Below are 20,404 nucleotides of genomic sequence, written 5' to 3' on the forward strand. Positions count from 1 at the left end.
GATGATGGCTCCGACTCTTTCGTTTCCTACACCTATGATGTACCACCAGGTGGTATTCGCTTTATACGCTTATGATAGGAGAAGCGCAAACAGTGAGGATGAAGTTAATCGCTGGGAAAAGGTAGAGAGAGTATGTGGATATATTTTGATACCTGCGGCGGATGGAGATGAAAATCAAGGTGAAATCCACATGGACGTATATGAACAGAGTTTGGAGGCAACAAGCGAAACAAGGGACAATAATGACAGTGCCTGGCTACATGATGGTGACATCAAAGGAACATACGCTGTTGCTCCACGACGGAGGGGCAGAAGGATCAAAGAAAACCATTATGGGATGTGACGTCGAAAAAGGTGGTGGATGGAAAATCCTCGTACGACCTCTACTAAGCCAATTCAGACTCCACGTGGATGCGACATACATGGTCATTTGAGGCATGGCTACCCTTTAGCTAATAAAGAGGACTTATCAAAGCAAACTCGAACGTTAACAAGTCGATTTGGGAGTACTGATCCATGGATGATAACAGGCTTGCCTCTTCTGTTCCGAGGTGATGATCATCATGGGATTGATATCACATAGGTTACGTAAGCCAGGAGGATCGTACTGTTGAAACAGATTTCGCTTTGGTTACATACAGATTTGGTACGAATACAATAATATAACATACGAATTACAAGCAATGACCGCACGTATGTAATATAATACCATATCAGCATCTGAATGAAGGTACCTAGGTACCTACCTTACTCTCCAGACTGTCAGTGAGCATAGTTTTTTGAAGCAGAGAAATATGAAATAAGGTAATCATCTGACTACCTGACCATTTAATTCTCAATATAAATCCTATTACATGGGCCATCTATGGATTCTAAGTCATCCCATCTTCATCAGTAGATTCGGTATTATTTCACCACTTCCTCGGTCGGGAGTAGGGGAATTGATTAGCTGACCGATACTACTTTGACCCGAGGAGCACCCAAACCCGTGACCGGTGCCCGGTACTACCTCAAATGTCGGACTTGAGCCAACGAGAGACTCTCACTGGCCTCCCGCATCCGTACAGTTGCACAGATGCGAACGGCCGATGTTACCGTCACGTTGGTCTTTGTTGGTTCTTCTGGGTCTAGTCTGGAGATATCTAAAATCCAACCATTAGGAGGAAATCTCCAGACTTCACCAGTTCCACTGCTCATTTGATAGGCAGTTATCCACACAACAGAGATACGCAGATAGGCACCTTCGCTCTTACTCGGTCGGTCTTGCCAGCTTGTCAGCTTATCTTTGTTCTTGAGACCAATGTAGTGTGGTTTGCCTCAGTCTCGCTCGCATGTTATTGAGAAGAGCAAACATTTTAAAACTAATTGATGGTGACAGTGATCAAAAATAAGACTAAGTCAAGGAAGCCACCATACTACCTAGTATTAATTAATGTCAAGTAGTACCAATATTGTCGTTAAGCATCAGTCTAAGCGAGACTAATCGGATACAACTGCAAGAGTCTCATTCTTTGCGCTAAGCACGCGACTCCATCTCACCTGTCACTGTTTCAATTTGCCATCTGTCGCGTGGCTGTCACCTCGACCTGGTCTTTGAAACTTTGTCTATTGTCTGTTGCTGTTCATGGCATATGATTGATCATAAGGGATTGATTGTCGAGGCCGTTCCAGTTCCCTACACTAATCTGTTTTTGAGAGTACGACCCAAGACATCCTTTATCCATAATCCATCATCATCATCATCTTGGCCATCTTCTTCTTTTGTTTTCATTACTAAGTTGTCCGTGTCTCCGCATTCCCCATAATCCTGGAGGAGTTGTGGAGTCCGTTGCACTCCCAAGATCCAAGATCCAAGGGTTCTCAGTTCTCCCCTAATCTGCACGCTATCTCCTCATCCTTGTAGGTATCACTGCCATATCAACTACTACCGAGTATACTACTACCAACTCGTATCAAGAAAGAAAAGACACCAGACACAGTCCTTGGTATCATATGATTGACTGTGGACATGATTGATTGGGAGCTCTGACCACTCTTGTCTCGACGCAACCCTTGCACTCTTTCCCAAGGATAAGGTACGCCTCCGTTCTCTCTCGTTCTCTCTCTTCTGTTGTATCCACTACATTGAGTGTTACTATACTATCTATCTACCATTGTCTGCCTCTTTTCACCTTGTCGCTCGAGTGCGACTTCGCTTATCGTAGACATCTATCTGGTAATCCATCTTTATCTGACTATCATTAGACTATCTGGTGTTACCTCTTAGTGCCGTTCGAAACTTTTTTTTTTTTCCTTTTTCCTTAATCCACTTCTCTTTAGCTTCTCCTTCCTCTGGTCCTTTTTCTTATTTAAAAATAACCCTTCCAGACACAGTTTCAGAGTATTATTTTATTTCTCCTTTTTTGAATCAATCAGATTCATTGAACTTGAATGGTTTTGTGGTTGGGGATCCAGACTCAGCTCTCCTCGCATCCTCATCGCAACCGACTATTTGTTTGGCCGCTCTCCCTCTCGTATTATTCTTCTTTCTCATCATCATCACTCTTCTTTCTCCTTTTCCCTTTACCCCGGATTCGTCTGACACAAACAAACATCGGCTTTTCCCTCTTGGGAGTAATCCAAGTCGTACATATTTATTTGTGTTGGCCCTCATACTTTATTATATATTAGGTCCCTTGTCCCTGTTACGCACATACCGACCCCCGTCATCCCGCATTCTTTGTCCCCTTCTTCTGTTTCCGGCGCAAAGGGTCTTCGTCGATCTTCTCCCCTTGCTGTTTATCCTGCCTCTCTTGTATACATCTATCTACCAAGTAGGGGCTTGTGTTTGTTTTTCTTAAACATACTCTGCATATCCGTATATACCTACCTATACCCGTATACACCTCTCACTTCTTTCATCCTCTCTCCTTGTTTGATTGCAGTCCTTGATTACCTATCCTGGTGTATTAGGGCACGTTTGCTGATCAACAAACATTCCCATTGCTGCTCATCACGTCTGATCCACCCGCTGTCTCTCGCGGGGCCATTGGCTATCGACACCATCGCTTCTCTTCGTTCTTCTTGACATACAGTATACCAGCATGTCATCCGAAAAGCCAGAAGACGGTCACCAGCCCGAGAAGGAAGGTCCCGCCATCACCGCAGACCCCGAGGCCGGCCGTCATAGCACCATTGCCGGTAAGCCGTGGATGTACAAGCCGTTGAAAATTGGCCCCTTGACCTTGCCATGGTTTGCTTCGCCTGAGGTCCAGTTGATTCTGGTCTCGTTTGTCTGCTTCCTATGCCCCGGCATGTTCAATGCCGTCAGTGGTCTCGGAGGTGGTGGACAGGTCGATCCAACGGACACCAGCAATGCCAACACGGCCCTGTACAGTACCTTCGCTGTTGTCGGTTTCTTCGCAGGTTCCATCGCGAACCGAATCGGTCTTCGGCTGACCCTCTCTTTTGGTGGTTTTGGCTATTTCCTCTATGTGGCATCACTTCTCTCCTACAACCACAACAAAAATGCCGGCTTCCTCATTTTCGCTGGTGCCCTGCTGGGTGTTTGTGCCGGTCTATTGTGGTGCGCGCAGGGTGCAGTCATGATGAGCTATCCGCGTGAGCACGAGAAAGGAAAGTTCATCGCAATCTTCTGGGTCATCTTCAATCTTGGTGGAGTGATTGGAAGTTTGGTAAGTGACCGTCATTAGGTTTGTCTCCAGTGACGCAGTTTACTGATTCCTAGCGCACAGATTCCCTTGGGCCAGAATTTGCACTCGAGCGCCGGAACGGTCAATGACGGGACTTACATTGCCTTCATGGTTCTCATGGCTCTGGGATTCGTCCTCGCCTGGTTCCTTTCGGACTCCAAGTACGTCGTGCGCAAGGATGGTACCCGCGTCATCTCGATGAAGAACCCTACCTGGAAATCGGAGCTCCTCGGTCTCTACGAGACTTTCCGCACCGACTACTACATCGTCCTGTTCTTTCCCATGTTTTTGGCCAGTAACTGGTTCTACGGATACCACTTCAACAGTGTCAATGGCGCCTACTTCAACATTCGTACCCGGTCTCTCAACAGTTTGCTCTATTGGCTCATGCAGATGGTTGGTGCTTTTGTCTTTGGTCAGCTTCTGGATCTGAAATTCCTTTCTCGGCCAATGCGAGCCAAACTCAACTGGCTCATTCTTCTTGTCATCACCATGGGTGTCTGGGGCGGTGGTTATGCTTTCCAGAAGCAGTATACCCGTGACACCGCCAAGCAAGACGTCGACTTTACGTCCCATGGCTACGTTGGTCCCATGTTCCTCTACATGTTCTATGGCTTCTATGACGCTGCTTTCCAGACTTGCGCATACTGGTGAGTCCCCACAATGGTCTCTTTCGGATCTTTGTTACCTCCACCGAGTTTGTTTCGGAAACTCTGACAACCCCTAGGTTTATGGGATCCCTCTCCAACAATGGTCGTAAACTAGCAAACTTTGCAGGTTTCTACAAGGGAATCCAATCGGCTGGTGCTGCAGGAATGTGGCGGTAAGTTTCAATCCTCCGTATATGGACTTGCAAGAGCATCCTCGCTGACATCTCCGATCTTTGCAGCATGGATGCAGAAAAGACCCCCTTTATGACCGAGTTCGCCTCCTGCTGGGGATTGCTTGTTGGCAGCCTGTTGATTGCTTCTCCCATCATCTTCTTCAAGATCAAGGAGCACGTGGATGTCGAGGAGGACCTCAAGTTTTCCGACGAAACAGCCGAAGATGTGAATGGTATTGCCATCGAAGACCGCAGAGACTCGACGAAGGGAGAGTCAGTCGCAAAACATGTGTCCTCGTCCTAAGTCTCTCTTGAAAACTTCCTTCGATCCCCTACACCCGAACATATTGACGTGTTGTTCTGGCGGACAGTATGACAATATGATCCTTCTTCATGTTTGTATTTGACAGGACTTTTGGTTATTATTGCATCACGGCTTTCTTTTGGTCATGTTCCGACTCCTTTAGAGGGTTTTGGATGTTTGAATGAGGCTCCTGGGCATGTATCTATGATGGACGACCACTAATGTTCTCTCTAATTGACCGACGAGGCAGGCCCTAGTCGATTCTCCTGTCGTCTTGTCTTGCCGTCCCTCTTCGGTTGTGAAGGCATTGAGCGCTGGTGTGTCGAGCTTGGATGCCTCGTCGGATGTGCATCAGGTTTATAACCGCACATGCATATATATCTACTGATTAATCAATACCGTTCTACGTTGAGATGTTGATTCTACGCGTTGAGATAATACTCGCATAGCAGACCCGCTGCGTGTGACAGGGGCGGGCGCCCGTACGAATGTATTGCTTCACATATGTCCATATCAGACTGCGGGGCAGGCCTCGATCCTAATATGTACAGATCTACAAAGACATATGCACAGCACGAGATCAGTGGGCACTGGTGCTAGGTGTGGCGGTAGGCAAGGGCACGAAAGATTCCGTGTGTGTCGCCTTGGCCGTGCCGTTGGTGCTGTAATCGGGACCAATCTGGGTAGTGCCCTTGGCAAGGTCCCACCCGAAAAGAGTGCGGTTGAAGAGCTGCAGCGATGCGACAGGCTGGTAGTAGGGGACCTCGTGGCCGGCCTGGTACACGCGAGTGAAGGAGAAGTTACCATACTCGCGGGTCTCACCATACTCGACGCCATCGACCACCATCGGCGTGTACCCGGCGGCGCGGAACTGCTCAGTATGGGTGTAGTTCACCGCGAGGGAGACGGCCTCGCCACCGAACCAGTTGCAGATGTAGTCGGCGTCTCCGTAGATGAGCGACACGCGGACGGGCAGCTTGAGGATCTCCTCCAGGTCTTCGAGGAAATTGGGCCAGACGAAGTCGCCGGTCTGCTGGAAGGCGTAGTATACATCATTGTTCGACTGAGTGTAATTGACATTCACTCCGATGGCGTTCATCACCGAGTCTTTCTTGAGGTAGTCGATGTAGTACGATTCCGGGGTAGGATCCTGTGCAGAGAATCACGCTTCAGTCAGGGCTTTTATGCTCCTCGGATGATCGATTCCGAGGTAATTTCCACTCATAGAGCGCGTCCTGCTTCCACTTACCTTGGAAGGGTGCCGGATGTCATATACGCCACGGTTACCAAGTGCATAATATGGGCCTTCTATTTATATGGTCAGAAAGAAGTTTACCTCAATTAAGATGAACTCCAGGACGATTGATGAACGTACCGACATTGTCTCGGCACATGTTCGTGGCCTCGCTGCAGATCGCGTAATCCGCCAAAGAAGTACGGTTTGTCTGCTTGCAATATCCGATTTGGTCCTGACAGCCATTTGGCATCCTGTTTGCGAACTTCATGTAGTTGTACACGGTATCATTGACCTATGGTATTGAACGATGTAAGTAGGGCTTGTTCCGTGACACTGCCTCGTAGGGTCAACTCACGAGTTTGATACCATAGGTATTGTTCACTGCAAACTCCGGGTAGTAGCTTGCCTGGAAAAGAAAGACATTAGCAACTCCCAACGCCAGCACCCACTATCGAAAATGCAAGCATACCTGAATGCCCTCGTCGATGATGCCGTTAATGATACCGAGGGAGTTAAAGTTGAGGTGAATTCCTTCCACGGTACCATTGGCGATTTTCTCATTTTGCTCATGGAAGTAATTGAAGAACTGCAGACATTAGGCCATGTGCTCAAGACGAGGAATAGGAAACTCACAGCTGGGCCATAGTGGCTTTGCGACGGGCGTCCCCAAAGTTAGAAAAGATCTCTTGCATAGTGACTGTTGAAAGGCATGACCCACCCTCCATAACTTTCGGTCCACAGACTGAAATCCTTCGACTTGATTCTGTGGTCCAACTGCGGTAGACCACCCATGAAGCCTTGAAGGATCTCCCAAGCGGCGTGAGCGGCGAGATCAGTAGTATCTGTGAGGAACATATTGTTAAGAGGTCTGGCTGAGTAGTATGTGAAATGGGATCCGGGGTGAGAAATTACCAATTAGGGTAGCGTCAATGACCGGGTATCGGCCTTGAATGCCGGCGAAAGATGCATTTTCAAAAACACCAGTGAAAGGATTCAGCGAGCCAGGTTCTGCCTCGCTGTAGGAAAATCCTGTATTGCAGTATCGTGAGTCGTGAGTCGTGAGTCTGGATATTCAAGAGCGCTTGTGGCCTGATGCATACCGACGCCCAGAGGCTGAGACAGGAACAGCATATTCGAAACTTCATTCCACGAGTAGGGATTGATAATGGAGTCAAATGTGGAATTGATCCTGCAAGGACCCAACTCTAATTGATCGGTAATCAGATACCAAGCCATGACCTAGGTCGGAAAATCGGTGCACAAACCTTCAAACAGGCCAATCAAAGAATCACTTCCAGGACCACCGTTCAGCCAGAGAGTAATGGGGGCATTTTTGGGGTCGTGGCGTGCTTCGAAGAACCAGAAGAAGGTATGAGACTCTGGCGAAATGTCAACGTAGCCAGAGTATGACTTGACCCCAGGCGTGGTCTCGCAAACGCCCTCCTTTCCAGGTTCCTTGTAGCGAATTGTAACATTGTTGGCAGTGTGGATAGTCTTCAGTCCGGTAGGATCTTTGGGCAACTGTCTTTTATTAACAGTCACCGGCTGATGTGTCGCTGGTGCCCAAATGGCCGCAACCACTGGCAACAAGGAAATCAAGCCGTAACCACGCATTTTGGGGGCGGCCTTTTGAGGATAGAAGCTGCGAGAGAAAAATTTGCTAGCACTGCGCCAACCTCAATCCCTAGGCCTTGCACTTGCAGCACAGCTCATGGAGACCATGGTAAGGCCAGGGTAGTCGCTGGCTTTAATACGAGAGAGCTTGAGCTTGCGCATTAGCTTACAGCTCAGAGCGTGAGGGGAAACTATTTGCATTGCGGGGAAGTCTTGGATCCTGTAAATTAGTTCGATAATGAGGTTGCATCGACGATTCCTGGGAGGCTGGAACTTCTGGAAGATCCAACCAGCGACGAAGCAAATAGCCAGAGCAAGCGTCTTATCGGCAATGTCTCGTATTCCAGGTGCTGATAGGTCTTGATGGGAACAAAGCACTTCCAAGAACACAAGCCGAGCATCGCTTATGGCGCGATTTTAGTGTCTCCACCATTGGTAGTGTGGATCAGTCAATAAGTCTCAACCGTCGGACATATTATTAATGAAGATCGGCAGCCGTCGACGAGTGTGATGAGAGGACTCTCATGGCTATGAAGACCTTGGAGCACAGTTCCAGCTTGAGAAATGGAAGATTGAGAGAAAGTAGCCCCGAAAGCGGCTCAAGTGAGCCAAGTAACATTGTGACATTCTGGGTTCTTGATGAGATTCCACGAGAGACGATGGCAGACTCCACAGACTAGGTGGTGTAGCAACTCGACAGATGCGTTATGCTTCAGCAAGTGGAGGATCAACAACCAAACGACCTGCCAAAAGAGGAATGGCGTAGAAGGAACAACCAGGGCCCCCGACGGATCAGCGTTGATAACCATTATTGAGTGATGATTGATCATGTTTAGTCTCAAGGCGAGCAAATATGCTAGCAATGCTGCCTGATTCGATTTCCCGCCACAGAAGATGGATTCATTTGCGGTAACTCAATTGAAGCGGTCAAGTATCAGGTCCGCAATGCCATATCTACATACCAGATTCTGTGGTTCGCTCCGGCTTTGACCCAGACAGCTCAGCTCCTTTTTACTCCCAGATATTGATTGACACGCAGTGAACCCGATGGAGGCAAGCATGGCCGACACACCCAAGTAATGACAATCATAACAAAGCACTACGACGTAGAGTCTTGGCCCGTCTTGTCATCCGCCTCACCGCTGCTTGGCCATGGTCTAAATGACGATCTAGTTCGGAAGCTAAGCAGACATCTGGGGGGCTGTCAGGTAGTGTAATCCTCAATTTTGACTGCCCTCTGAAGCACCAGGAAGGCAGGAAGGAACCCGAGACAGAGTCTCTGCTGTTTGATGCTGTCCGACATTAAGTAGATGATGCTATTCGACCGGTAAGTTTATCATTGAAAGACGAAAAAGGGTCAGAGACGAATAGAGTGCGTCATAATACAAGTTCATTGCTCTTTTTCCTCGCCCTGCTTTTAATACCCTCTATGTAGTCAAACAGGCGCAATGCGCAACACAACGCAAGAGTGTGAATATAGTCATCCATAACTGTTCATGTCCCAAAGACCCATTATACATAAACTCCATGAAGGAAAATCATCTCTCGAGGCATACAGAAAGTGAAAGGAACAGAAGAAAAGGTCATGGTGCTGCTCAATCGTAGAGCGTTCATCAACCACTTAGGCAGATACCAAGGCCGGCATCGACATTAGCCGTGAGACCGTTAGACTCGGAGGCCGCTGTCTCAGTGTTGCTGTGCCCCGTTGTCGTGACCATGCGGTCGCTGTGAAGCTGCCTGTCACCCACGCTGGCGATGTCAGCTTTGTTTCCGGTGTCAAAGCCCATTAAGTCAGACATGCCATTGATCGGATCCATGGTGAATCCGAAGCCCTTGCTGTTGGGACCGGACGCGTTAAGATTCATATGATCGTCCGTCGTGAAGAAGTCGGCACCGGCATCATCAAAATTGATAAGAGCATCAAAATCATTCTGAGTCACCTCGGCATCATTAGCCAAGTCCATCAGCTCGCTAATACTCAGTTCCGAGTCCAGATTTGGAATGCTAAAGGCATCTCGGTGATAGTTCCGGTTGATGTTGGCGGTACTGCCGTTTTCACTGCCATCCGAGGGCGGAGGAGTAGAGGCGAACAATGTGTCGCCTTCTTCGACGGATTGGCGAGCAGTTCCAACCACCGCCGGCTTCGGGTAAGTCAAATCGGGAATCTTCTGGGCAAGAGAATCCGGAGGGGGTGTCAGTGTATCGACCCGTGCGCCAGCATCGAAAGAGCTGCTGGGACGAGCTTGCACGTCCTGGGGAGCCACTGTGAGCTGAATACCAGCCTTTCGGATTGCAGCTTCCAAGAAGGATGTCGCGAAGTCAGCTGACGCATAGATCTCTCGCAAACGTTGTAGAATACGCATGCACTGGTAGAATCGCTGGAGGCTGGTCATCCGCACGCTGGGGTCGCTCGATTTGATATCGAGCAGGTGGATGATGACGGCGGGCAGAAGTACAGTGACGCCGGTGGTAGGGAAATATCTCGTCAGATCCAAGCTGTGCAAGTCCTGCGCAATATTCGTGATTTCAATTGCGGCGAATCGGACCTTGTTCCTTGAGATCTCCTGCAGCTCTGCATCCATTGACGGAAAGGGGTTCGCAGGAAGGACCTGGGGACGGTGCAACGCGCTTGATGTAGTCAGATAGACCATTTTAAGGAGAGCGCGATGAGAGTGCAAGACTTCCTGGGCTTCTGTTAACTTTGCGGGTGCCGCCGGAGTGTACTGAATTTCAGCAGGAAGATTGGCCAGCCAGTCTTCCAACTCCTGGTCGCAACGCCGAACCTCGAATGATTCTGCTGCCGATTTCTTGGGAACCAACATCATAGTCGTTTCCATCGTCCCGCCAAACTTGTGACTGAGAACGGAATACTGAGCCGACAGGACATGACTGACGCACAGGCAAAGTTTCGCCTTCTCGATGAACATAAGGGCCAGCTTTTTCTGGTGTTCAACATTTTGCAGGATTTCCGAGTTCCCCACCATACTCACGATTTCCGGCGAAAATGGATGGAATTCGAAGTCGTCGAGCGTTAACATTGGAACATCACAATCGTCGTCTTTGACACGCATAGGGCGCCTCATGCCTAGGGCAATCAAGCGATCGCGAGTATAGGTGCTCCACCAGATACGTTTCCACATTCGCTGGCGCCGTGCGTCCATCCGAGAATTGCCGGGGTCCCGATGCAGGCCAATGGTATGCGCCAATGACAAGCTGACGCCCATCCAGTGCCAGGTGTCTTTCTGGTCGTCAGGGGTCTCATACCAGTAAGTCATCAGCAGCAGGGATTGAACGAGAGAAATTCGATCGACTTCATAATCGAAGTCATACAGAAGTCGGGCTCGTTGAAAGAAGACCTTTCGGGCCGCCTTTCTCGAGGGATAGCCGGCAGCATGAAGGTGCTTGAGGTCGATAAAAGCCGTGCCAGCAAACATGACAGCCTGGAACAGCAGAAGGCTCATCCGATGAATACCATCGTTTTGCACAATAGTCTGCAAGAACTCCTCTAAATCCAATAGAGGCATGTAAGTGTGCACATAGTGGATGTAAGCCTTGAGTAGTTCGTTCCTCAATCCAACGTCGGGTACTGTTAGTGCTCCCTTCATGGACAGGTATTGGATGTCTTCTCTCAGCAATCGGGATGGTAAGCCTCTGATGTAGTCCGGCAGAAGTACACCACCGGATCGCGCGTTCGAGAATGAAGGATCCAACAGCTGCTGGATCTGTGACGTGACATGGTGAAGAGGAAGAGTGGCCGGAACTGCAGGATTAGGGGCCATTCGCCTGCGAAGGTGGTTCCCTCCCCCGATTCTGTTGGCCTGACTCTGGTCTGTGAACAACGCGAAGTATCAGTACCGGAATTACTGACTGCACCAAAAAAAAAAAAAAAAAAAAAAACCAATGGCGAAAATACGAACACAGAAGGTGCGGCATATGATGCCCTTGGTCCAAGTCGATGGACTGCTGAGATGGTGATTCAGGAGCAATGTCCGCATTTAACCCGTGAGACTCGCTGAGTCTTCTGAGAAAGCTTCCTGCATCATCTAGGCCATCTGCAGGCGACTGAGAAGGCTGACGGGTGCCATTTTCAACCTCGACACGTGATTTCCTGAAGAGTGACGACACTTGACGTTAGCCACGAATACTGCAGCGCGTCGACATATGTAGAATGTAGAACGAACTTTCTCCTCTTGCTCTCTGTGACAACGCATTCTACCTGATCCAACCGGCAATTCGTACATGGCGAACCGTTCTCCACCACATCACAGCGGACTTTCCTTGCCCGGCAGCAACAGCATGCTTTCGAAGCCCGCCGCTTAACCGGGCGAGAATTAGCAGAGAGGCCAGCCGTCGAGGCTTTACGTTTACTCTGGGATTCAGTATCCATGGTATTTGCGGATGCAGGAGTCGAGGAGGATACAGCGAGATTAGTCATTGCGAAAAATGAGGCGAGCCGATGAAGTTTGCGACCCAATATGATAGGATATCAACTAGTAGTGGCGGTATGAACCATAAGAGTCTTTCTCTCTAATTTGCTGTAGAGGGAAGATATATATGGTCGAAAGGATGGAGGTATAGATGGAAATTGTCGTCAAACCAGGGGGACGAGAAAAAGGAAGAACAAAGTAGATGGTTAATGAAGAAGAGTGGTGAGTGGAGAGTGCCTTTCTTTTTAGATTATTTATTGAGTATTATACTCTCAAAAGAGGAACATTATCATAATCCATCATTTCGTCCAAAGGACGAAAAAGTCAAGGATAGCTGGGGCCCGGGGGAAGAGATTGTTTAAATAGCAAGGTGACAAGAAGTGATCGATCTGTGGATATCCAATAACTAACTTCAATTTACTCCATACTGTTAAAATACCCCAAATAATAAAATCTTAATAATGTATAGAGTCAGGAGGCCCCATGAGTGTTGGGATGATGAACCCCCAGATCCACTCGCCGTCAGAGTTGCCTCCCCCAGACAGGAACCGGAAGAATTTTAATTATTATCTAATTCAGACTAACTACGTACGAGCACCATTGGAATCTAGTTTTACGGCTTAACAATTGGATAAGCTGAACCATAACTCAGTTGCGCTAAGAGCCCAAGGTAGACTTTGAAACTGGAGTTGAGAGTATTTTCTTAGTACAAAACGGGGTAGCATGGGTCAAGTTCGGGGGGTGAAGCGGACCGGGGCACAGCACAGAGACTGTGGCATGGGATCGGACATCCAGCAAGTCATTGCTGCATTGCCTACGATGGGCAGATGTGAAGTATACCGACAATCGCGGACTTCAGGTGACATCCATTCGGGATCACCGTCGTACAGTATCCCTTTCACTAATAACCTGGAGTCAGAAATCGAAGTTGAGAATGAAGACTGTCCAATTCCTCAAGGTCATGGGGAAGCAACCAGGGGAAAAAATGGAGAAGAAAGAAGCCGTTTCCATACCCGGTTTCTTCCTACTCCACTTGCATGCTTTCCCTGAGCCACACTACAGTATCCAACCAGCATTGCTGTTTTTCAGGCCGGAGTCGTGTCCTCGGCCCGGTCACGTTACTTGGCTGGCCGCCACAGACAGTTCACGGGGATTTGAAGAGTTAGAGAGATATCTGAGCGAATCAATGCAGTTGCCATTGGTCATTAAGAGGCCAGTTTGGGTAAGGTCTGGCTGTCGAAGTGGAGCCCACCGTAGTGGGGTAGGCAGCTGCGTCACTCTCTCGGAATTTTTTCCGTTTTTCACTTTCTCTCCTTTTCTTTTTCTTTTTACCTAGAGTAATCTAGTGTGTATTCTTTGACCAATGACCGGCTTTTCCTCCATCCATTGCGGACCATTTTACTGCTTTGGAGAGTATGCCGCTTCCAGAAAGTCTGGACATTGTTCGAACCAGCGTTAAAAACTCCGACTGATCACTATAAGTCTAGGATAAGTTAACAGCCGCAAGGATGTATAAATGCTATTTAGTATGAGGCATATTCATTATTATTACTCATAGGTATGTACAATGTTCGTACATGGCACGCAGGAGAGAGATCCGTACTCCGTACTCCGTACCGAGGTAGGTATATATTTCTGCCTTAGGACGTCGATCCAGACGATCCTAGTAGTCACCTTATACCTAAAATCCGCACACAACTGGCTTCATAAATAGCTATTGGAAGGAGCTTGAATATGATGACCATAATCGCAGAGCAGGTGGAACTACCTAAGCCCATGAGGGATTCCGAGTAAAATTTGTAGCGCTCGTATTGAAAGAAGCTTCGTGAACAATGCATGTCAGCTCAATTGCTGGGCCTAGAATTCAATCAAGTTCAAATTCATTACACTTATTATATGATCAGGCGCGCTTCAATAAATCGCTCGAGAAACTTCGTACTCTGTAGCTCAGTGTACTCTTCAGAATCCGTTCGACTAGTCAGGGCCTATCTAAAGACTTGAAGCTGGAAGATGTCTCCGTCTCACCGTCTCCAGACTCCCGGCCCATGGGGCATCATCCACCCCGATTGCCCAAATTGGCATCCAAGCCGATCATGTATCCGATGGCGAAATGTAAACTAGATACCTAATAACGAGCAATCTGGTTAAGACAAAATGATCAGCCCCACGAGGACTAGAGATTGTCTCCAGAGCACTAGGGGCCCTCGCCCCCGGGTCCCCGCCAAGTGCATCATGAGCGGATCTTCGTCCCAGCTTAGCTAGGTATCAATCTACTTCAGTGTCTGGAATATGCGAAAAGGGGGATACTTGTGGATGAGATTGACGTGTTGAAGTCAGTCACCTCTACCCAATTGTATCAAGAAACAATCTCTGCACTGTTATCACTGTACCATTGATCCTGATACACAGAAAGATCAATCCATGTACTCAATATGCAATAGAATATTAAATAAGAAGTTAATAAAACGATGTCATGGGACTTGTTCGTTTTTGCGACTACAGAAACTGCAATTTGTGGCATACATTCTGGAAGTCCCAGACATTGGACGATGAATATGAAGCGCAATGCAGCAGGGGTGTGCATAGGGCCAGAGTCGAGACTCTAGGCCCGAGACACCAGACTCGGGATCCGATAAACGGAGCTTTGATGCTTGCTGTAGAACTCGATATGCACTATCCGAACGGCGAAATGAACCGGGAGTTCTGTCGAGTGATAATCCTCAGATGAAGGTCGTCCTGCTCGGTTCAAACATCAACGACCTGACTCGTTGTTCTCTTCAATACAGTTCATCTGTGCAATTGTCGACCATTGAGCATTAGTAATAACTGCCGAGATTCGGAGTTATGATTCTTAGCGGGTTGGCGTAGCTTGTGTACAGTGTCGTCATTCCTCCCAATCCCTGTCGTTTAACTCTGAAGAGCAACAATATATTGATTGACATGCGCATCTAGAGTTAAGGCTGTAAATGCCTCAGTGGTAAGATAATAGGCATTGGGGATATCCTCGCATGTAGTATGACATTTCTTCTCGTCAATATTTTTCTCCCACTGAGATCTACCAGCAAACCAAGCCAAGCTCTACGGAGTAGTATTAAGGCGAGGGACTCAAATACGTAGTAAAACGGGAAAAGGGGGAAAACCTGGGGAAACTTCGAAACATTACTAGAGCACAGTCACGTTCGTATCAGGATTCAGAGTCAGTAACTCCGTACTAAGGTTGTAGTGAATTCGGGATATGATTGATAAATTAAGAATTTAAGAAACAAGGAAATCGGCGAGAGCCAATGCCAGCCAGAAAAACGGTATGCTACAACAATCACGAGCCAGACAGTACTCCGACGACTCGGGGAGGAGCCTGAGGCAAACGGAAAACACCGACATTTTGTGGCATGGGCTGATGAGGCCCACCCTTGGACGATCTCTACCTTACCTCTCTAGGTAGGTCCCTTACTCCGTAGATGGCCGTCAGTCTCACGAGGGCATTTGGATCGAAACCAATCAGAACTGAGCTGGCGGATACTTGAGTGGGACTAGTGTTGAAACTGTGGGCCAATCAGACATGACCCTAAGATAATCACCAATATACGAAGTAGGTTCAAACAATAAAACTCCATAGCTCAAGGTCAAGGCAAGAAAAGGTCATTTCGATCACGATCAGTGACGGTATGGAAAGGGGATCATATGGTAAATCCTTCTCTCCTAGACGCGTATGCTCTCAAGCCTGTAGATTAGAGCATTCAGTTTCAGACTGTCCCTGAAGAATACTTCCAGTTATGAACAATGCTCGCGTGCCACATACTCTCCTGGTCCATGGATTTTTTTTTGGATCTTGAGCGAAGTTATGTCCAATGAAAATGATCAGTATATATTCCGCAAGGAGATGGATGGGATTCCAATTCCAACTCATCATTAGGTACTACGTAGTACTATTACGTGGATCGTTTCCCAGTGCCGAAACTCGCTCCTCCGTCCCCAACTGCCGCACGGCAAAGGCGGCAAAAGGCGGTCCGGCGGGTCAACTTGAAAAGTATCCCGCAGACACTTTTCGGTCTCCAGACTCCCATCAGAGTTCAGAACCTTGGTGACTGGGGAATGGAGATCCGGGGTGACCACTGACCACTGCCAGAGTTGGTCTGCACGATCAACTTGGTGAACTGACATCGAATCCCAAGTACACAGCCACATGTATCCGATGAAGGTCTGGGGTAGACAGCATTTCTTCTTTCACTGCGCTGAGAATCCCTGATCACTTGCTCTGTGTACCTGTACCTAGACCAGAATACATCCTGTCAGATAGTGTCTTACTAATTCTGTGCATTGACCCCCCTTCGTTGAGTCAATTGCATATCTGGCGCGCAGATATTCGACTCGCAGTCTCTCGGTCGAGATGTCGGAGGATGATTATAGGTGGCTCGTATTGTCTTTTCCCCGGACGGCAGAGACTATCTCACGCAGTTCTCACTCCCCACACGGTAAGGTAACGGTCTGTAGGATGCTATCTGAGCTCTGGCCTCTGGCCTATGTCTACCTGTCTCGTCCACGTAGTGCACCTGCTCCATCTGATAACAATAACCCCGCCAAAGCACCATCGGACATCTTCCCGAACCCAGACGCGGCAATCCGAATTCGTATCAATCCACGAGTGATCAACAATAATTACGGAGCACTCCAATACGTAGGAAACTTGGCTTCGGCCTACCCCACGTTTTCCTGTGCTGACGTTGGCGGTAACCCGATGCCCAGCTGTCAGGTCGACTTAGGTGGAGTAGTCCTAGATCGACATACAGAGCAACAATGATACCAAGGATGGTATTCTTGTGATTGACAACAATGACTAAATCAAAGCACTATCAATATGGTACCCCACGCTTGGATCACTTGAAGCTCGGTGCTATGAGGAAGTAAAGCGAGCTATCGTATCTTCTTGGAGGAATGTTCTACAGTAACAGACACGTGATCTCTTAGAGAAGCTTGAAGGCATGGTAGGAAATCAGCATAGCCGCAAATCAGGCCAAAGGAGAATATAACAATGTCCAGTTTGGAATATATGTGCTTGATTACATGCTATATCACCATATGACGCGACAATGCCACCAAACCAACCCAAATATACGTGCCAACAGCACGGATTCAACATGGCTAGTCCAGTTACCTCAAAAGCAATCAATGATACAATTGCACGACTCCGCTATGCCTGGCAAGAATAATAACGTAGTTTAGCTTCGGCTCTGGATCGGAGCAGTCACTGAATTTACAGCAAGCCCAGAACTCCCGCGGACTTGGAAATGTTAAAGGAATCATAGTATTCATTCATTCATAACGCAAGTCAAACTCAGACCCATACAACGTCCAACAGGATATCTCTGAAAGGCAACTTTCATAACTTGAAGAAAGCAAAGGAAAGCATCGGGGCCGTACTGTGCTCATGGGGAATATCAGAGAACAAGCAAGAAAGGGCAACACACTATCAAGGAAAGAGGGGAAAGTAAAACTAATGATAAGGCAGAAAACACGACTTCTAGACACCACCACGTCCCATGCGTTCTATGGAACCCATAATACCGCCTGCACCACGACCTGGAGTAAAGACGGCAATGCCCGACTTGCCTCCGCTATTGCCTCTGATATGCCGGCCCGCTGGTGCGCCAATCTTAGGAATCCTCTTCTCCCCGTTGCCAGATCCTGTGCTAGGAGGCCGGATACCACTGGAGCCACTGCGGCCGATACTTCTTCTGAACTCTTCTGTTGGCTGTGCCGTGGCAGGCTCCGGCTCGGGTGTTTCATACTCCGCACTCAAAATGGGAGACTCGGAGGCGCCAGACGGCTGTGGCACGTTCTGCTGCATTGCCAGCCATTCATCCACGGCGGCGACGAGCTCTCCTTTTTCTGCTCTCTCTACCTTTAACTCGGCATGCAACCGTTCGTTGTCCTGCTTGAGGGTTGCCATCTCTTGCTGCAATCCCTTGATTTGGGCTGCCAAAACGTGTTTCTCTGCCTCGTGCTCGTCATTCTGGTGGGCCATGATGCTAGCATCAGGACGGGAAGCCTCCGACAAAGCAACATCGCGCTCGTTTTTCAACCGCTCATTCTCCTCGCTGACGGCTTTGAATTTGTTCTCGGCTTCCCGCACGCGCTTTTCCCAGCGGGCTTCGTAGCTCTTCTTCAAAGCAGCAACCTTGGTTTCATGTTTGCTCTTGTACAAGGTGTGGAGCTCACGTGCAACTTTTTCGACGGCATCTTGTACTTCCCTTGCGGTCTCCTCGGCAGTGGTCGTGCGCTGCGCACTTCCGTCGTCGCCAGTCTCATTGGGAACTGACTTACGCGCAGCCGATAGCTGGCTCTCCAGCTCGACCATGCGCCTTTCCAGATGTTCCCGGCCTTTCTCCGCCTCTTCAACCTTTCTGATGAGCCGCTCCTTCTCCCGCTCACCTTCAACAATATCTGCCCTGACAGTTCGCAAGACGTCTTCCATCTCTTGACCCCGCCGCTGCCATTCGGTCTGCTCAATTTCGAGAGCCTCTTTCCGTGCAGCTTCATTACGGACTTCCTCAAGAGCTTCTCCAACCCGCCGTTCAGCATCCGCAACAGCATTCTTCAGGCTGGAGACTTCCGCCTCTTTCCCGCTCAGCGTCGCCTTGAGTGAGGATATCTCAGAGAGGAACCCGGATTTCAAAGATTCCAGCTCCCGGGGTGTGACGGTCGGTATAGACCTAGGCGTCGGAATCGCAGGAATGTCAAAGTCGAGCAGCGAGACCTTCGAAGGGGACCGGATGGATTCTCGGAGAGTCCTTAGCGGCGAACGTCGCGAGGGCGAATATCGCTCCTTCTGGATACTATAGCGTTGACGTGGAAAGAAGTTTGGCTGATCTGTCAGGTCAAGCAAGTTTGGCGTTTCGCTTGTGTTTCCCGTATCCCTGCGTTCTCGCCTCTTGGGAGTAGGAGAAGCAATGGGTGTGCCGATGTCGATGAGTGCTGATTGCCTTTGTGATCTCCTGGAAGTATCAGGAGTAGCTGGTACGGGGCTTCTGGATTGATTTTCATCCATTCTTCCCGGGCTGCTGGGTAATAGTCGAGATGCCTTGAATGGTGAGTCCCCTCGCAGTTTTGCGAACGATGTCATGTCTGCGTTAGGAACGGCGGAGAATGTACTGAAACATGTGTCATCCATGGGATCATGAGAGTCGTCATTCATAACATCGTCTGCAGCGTTCATTTCCAGGTTCGTCTTTTCGGAGAAAGAATCATCGTAGTCATTACGTTCGTCAAGGACAGTGCTCATTCCCTCATTGCGTTTTTCCTCTACCATGCTAGTGCCAATTTCGTGTCCAGTGCCTCCTGTGATCTCTCTTTCATGCATTTGGGGCTCCTCATCGGCGTAGACTTGAATGTCCGGTATGTCACGTCGGCTCATTCCCTTTTTGCTCCTATCACTTGATCTTTCCGTCGCATCCTCATCTTCTGGACAATGACTGTAGGAGCGCTTTCTGGGAGTCATGGAACACTCGCTCAGCCCACCCGAGACCTGTCGGTTACCGAGCATCCGAAAGTCGACTGTAGGGTCTCGACCATCGTACTGAAACGGCGAGCTGGGCTGTTCGTCGCCAGACCCAAGATCTCCAACATCCAGAATGGAATCCTGCGTGCGATATGTAGCTGAATAGCGCCCACTTTGGGGGTAGTTGTATCGGCACCGCCGTCAATCGTTTTCTTCGGACTCGCAAAGACATTCTCGGATCCGCTCTCATTCACCAAGGATTCATCCATCTCAACTTCCAATCCATTGAAGCCCGGCGAAAACGCTCGCGAATTCTGGCGCGAGGTCGTCAACGGAGACAGAGGTTTGGACATGACAATCGTGAATGGGTTCTTGTTAAGTGAAGGGCAACGGGATTGACATATGAATAGTATGTGTTCAGACAATGTTTGTAGGCTCTAGAAACGTCAACCCAAGGTGAGTGATGATGGTATGCACAGCAACCGATAACGTCTGACTCGAGCAGTGCAAGGACAGTTAGTGATGTGGTTTATTATTTTCGGCTCGTTGCCAGGATGATGCTGTAAACAAAGCTATTCCCGATGGGATGTAGTGTCCATAGTGGCTAAGCGGTGGAACGTGGCAATTCTGTGATCTGCTCCTACCGCCTTTTGTAGTGTAAAATTAACGGCTTCTATCGGATGGACAAGCGTGCCAACGAGTGCGAAGATAGCGAATGGGAACTGTGGTACCTCTCTAGAATGTACAACTTTTACTCTGATATTTGACGCTACCGATGAAAACTGAAATCTTAATAAAGTGATCCGTGACCA

The 20,404-nt window shown here is 48.7% G+C and overlaps 4 protein-coding genes across 4 annotated transcripts; 1 reads left to right on the forward strand and 3 right to left on the reverse strand.

Annotated features, from left to right (window-relative positions):
• Positions 1-3,083: 3,083 nt before the first annotated feature.
• P174DRAFT_375793 (unc-93 family MFS transporter) lies at positions 3,084-4,819 on the forward strand (the record flags this gene model as incomplete). The annotated part of the gene is made up of 4 exons (XM_024822647.1): positions 3,084-3,674; positions 3,735-4,342; positions 4,420-4,515; positions 4,582-4,819. The coding sequence occupies 4 exons, from the start codon at positions 3,084-3,086 to the stop codon at positions 4,817-4,819; spliced, it is 1,533 nt and encodes a 510-aa protein (XP_024679506.1).
• Positions 4,820-5,271: 452 nt separating this feature from the next.
• Positions 5,272-7,881, reverse strand: P174DRAFT_412035 (S10 family peptidase). Its single transcript, XM_024824289.1, has 10 exons — positions 7,322-7,881; positions 7,157-7,261; positions 6,969-7,085; positions 6,775-6,898; positions 6,690-6,705; positions 6,526-6,642; positions 6,412-6,462; positions 6,195-6,348; positions 6,069-6,127; positions 5,272-5,969 (listed from the first exon to the last, which is right to left on the reverse strand). The coding sequence occupies exons 1-10, from the start codon at positions 7,668-7,670 to the stop codon at positions 5,400-5,402; spliced, it is 1,662 nt and encodes a 553-aa protein (XP_024679507.1). The 5' UTR covers positions 7,671-7,881; the 3' UTR covers positions 5,272-5,399.
• A 1,402-nt stretch (positions 7,882-9,283) lies between these two features.
• On the reverse strand, positions 9,284-12,105 carry farB1 (putative C6 transcription factor (Ctf1B); the record flags this gene model as incomplete). The annotated part of the gene is made up of 3 exons (XM_024825148.1): positions 9,284-11,499; positions 11,588-11,778; positions 11,852-12,105. 3 exons carry the CDS (start codon positions 12,103-12,105, stop codon positions 9,284-9,286), a joined length of 2,661 nt encoding a protein of 886 aa, XP_024679508.1.
• Positions 12,106-17,402: 5,297 nt separating this feature from the next.
• P174DRAFT_444665 (uncharacterized protein) lies at positions 17,403-20,107 on the reverse strand. Its single transcript, XM_024828144.1, has 2 exons — positions 19,766-20,107; positions 17,403-19,733 (listed from the first exon to the last, which is right to left on the reverse strand). Exons 1-2 carry the CDS (start codon positions 19,943-19,945, stop codon positions 17,616-17,618), a joined length of 2,298 nt encoding a protein of 765 aa, XP_024679509.1. The 5' UTR covers positions 19,946-20,107; the 3' UTR covers positions 17,403-17,615.
• Positions 20,108-20,404: the final 297 nt, after the last annotated feature.

Source organism: Aspergillus novofumigatus (genome assembly GCF_002847465.1).
Source record: "Aspergillus novofumigatus IBT 16806 chromosome Unknown P174scaffold_7, whole genome shotgun sequence".
Taxonomy (NCBI): Eukaryota; Fungi; Ascomycota; class Eurotiomycetes; order Eurotiales; family Aspergillaceae; genus Aspergillus; species Aspergillus novofumigatus.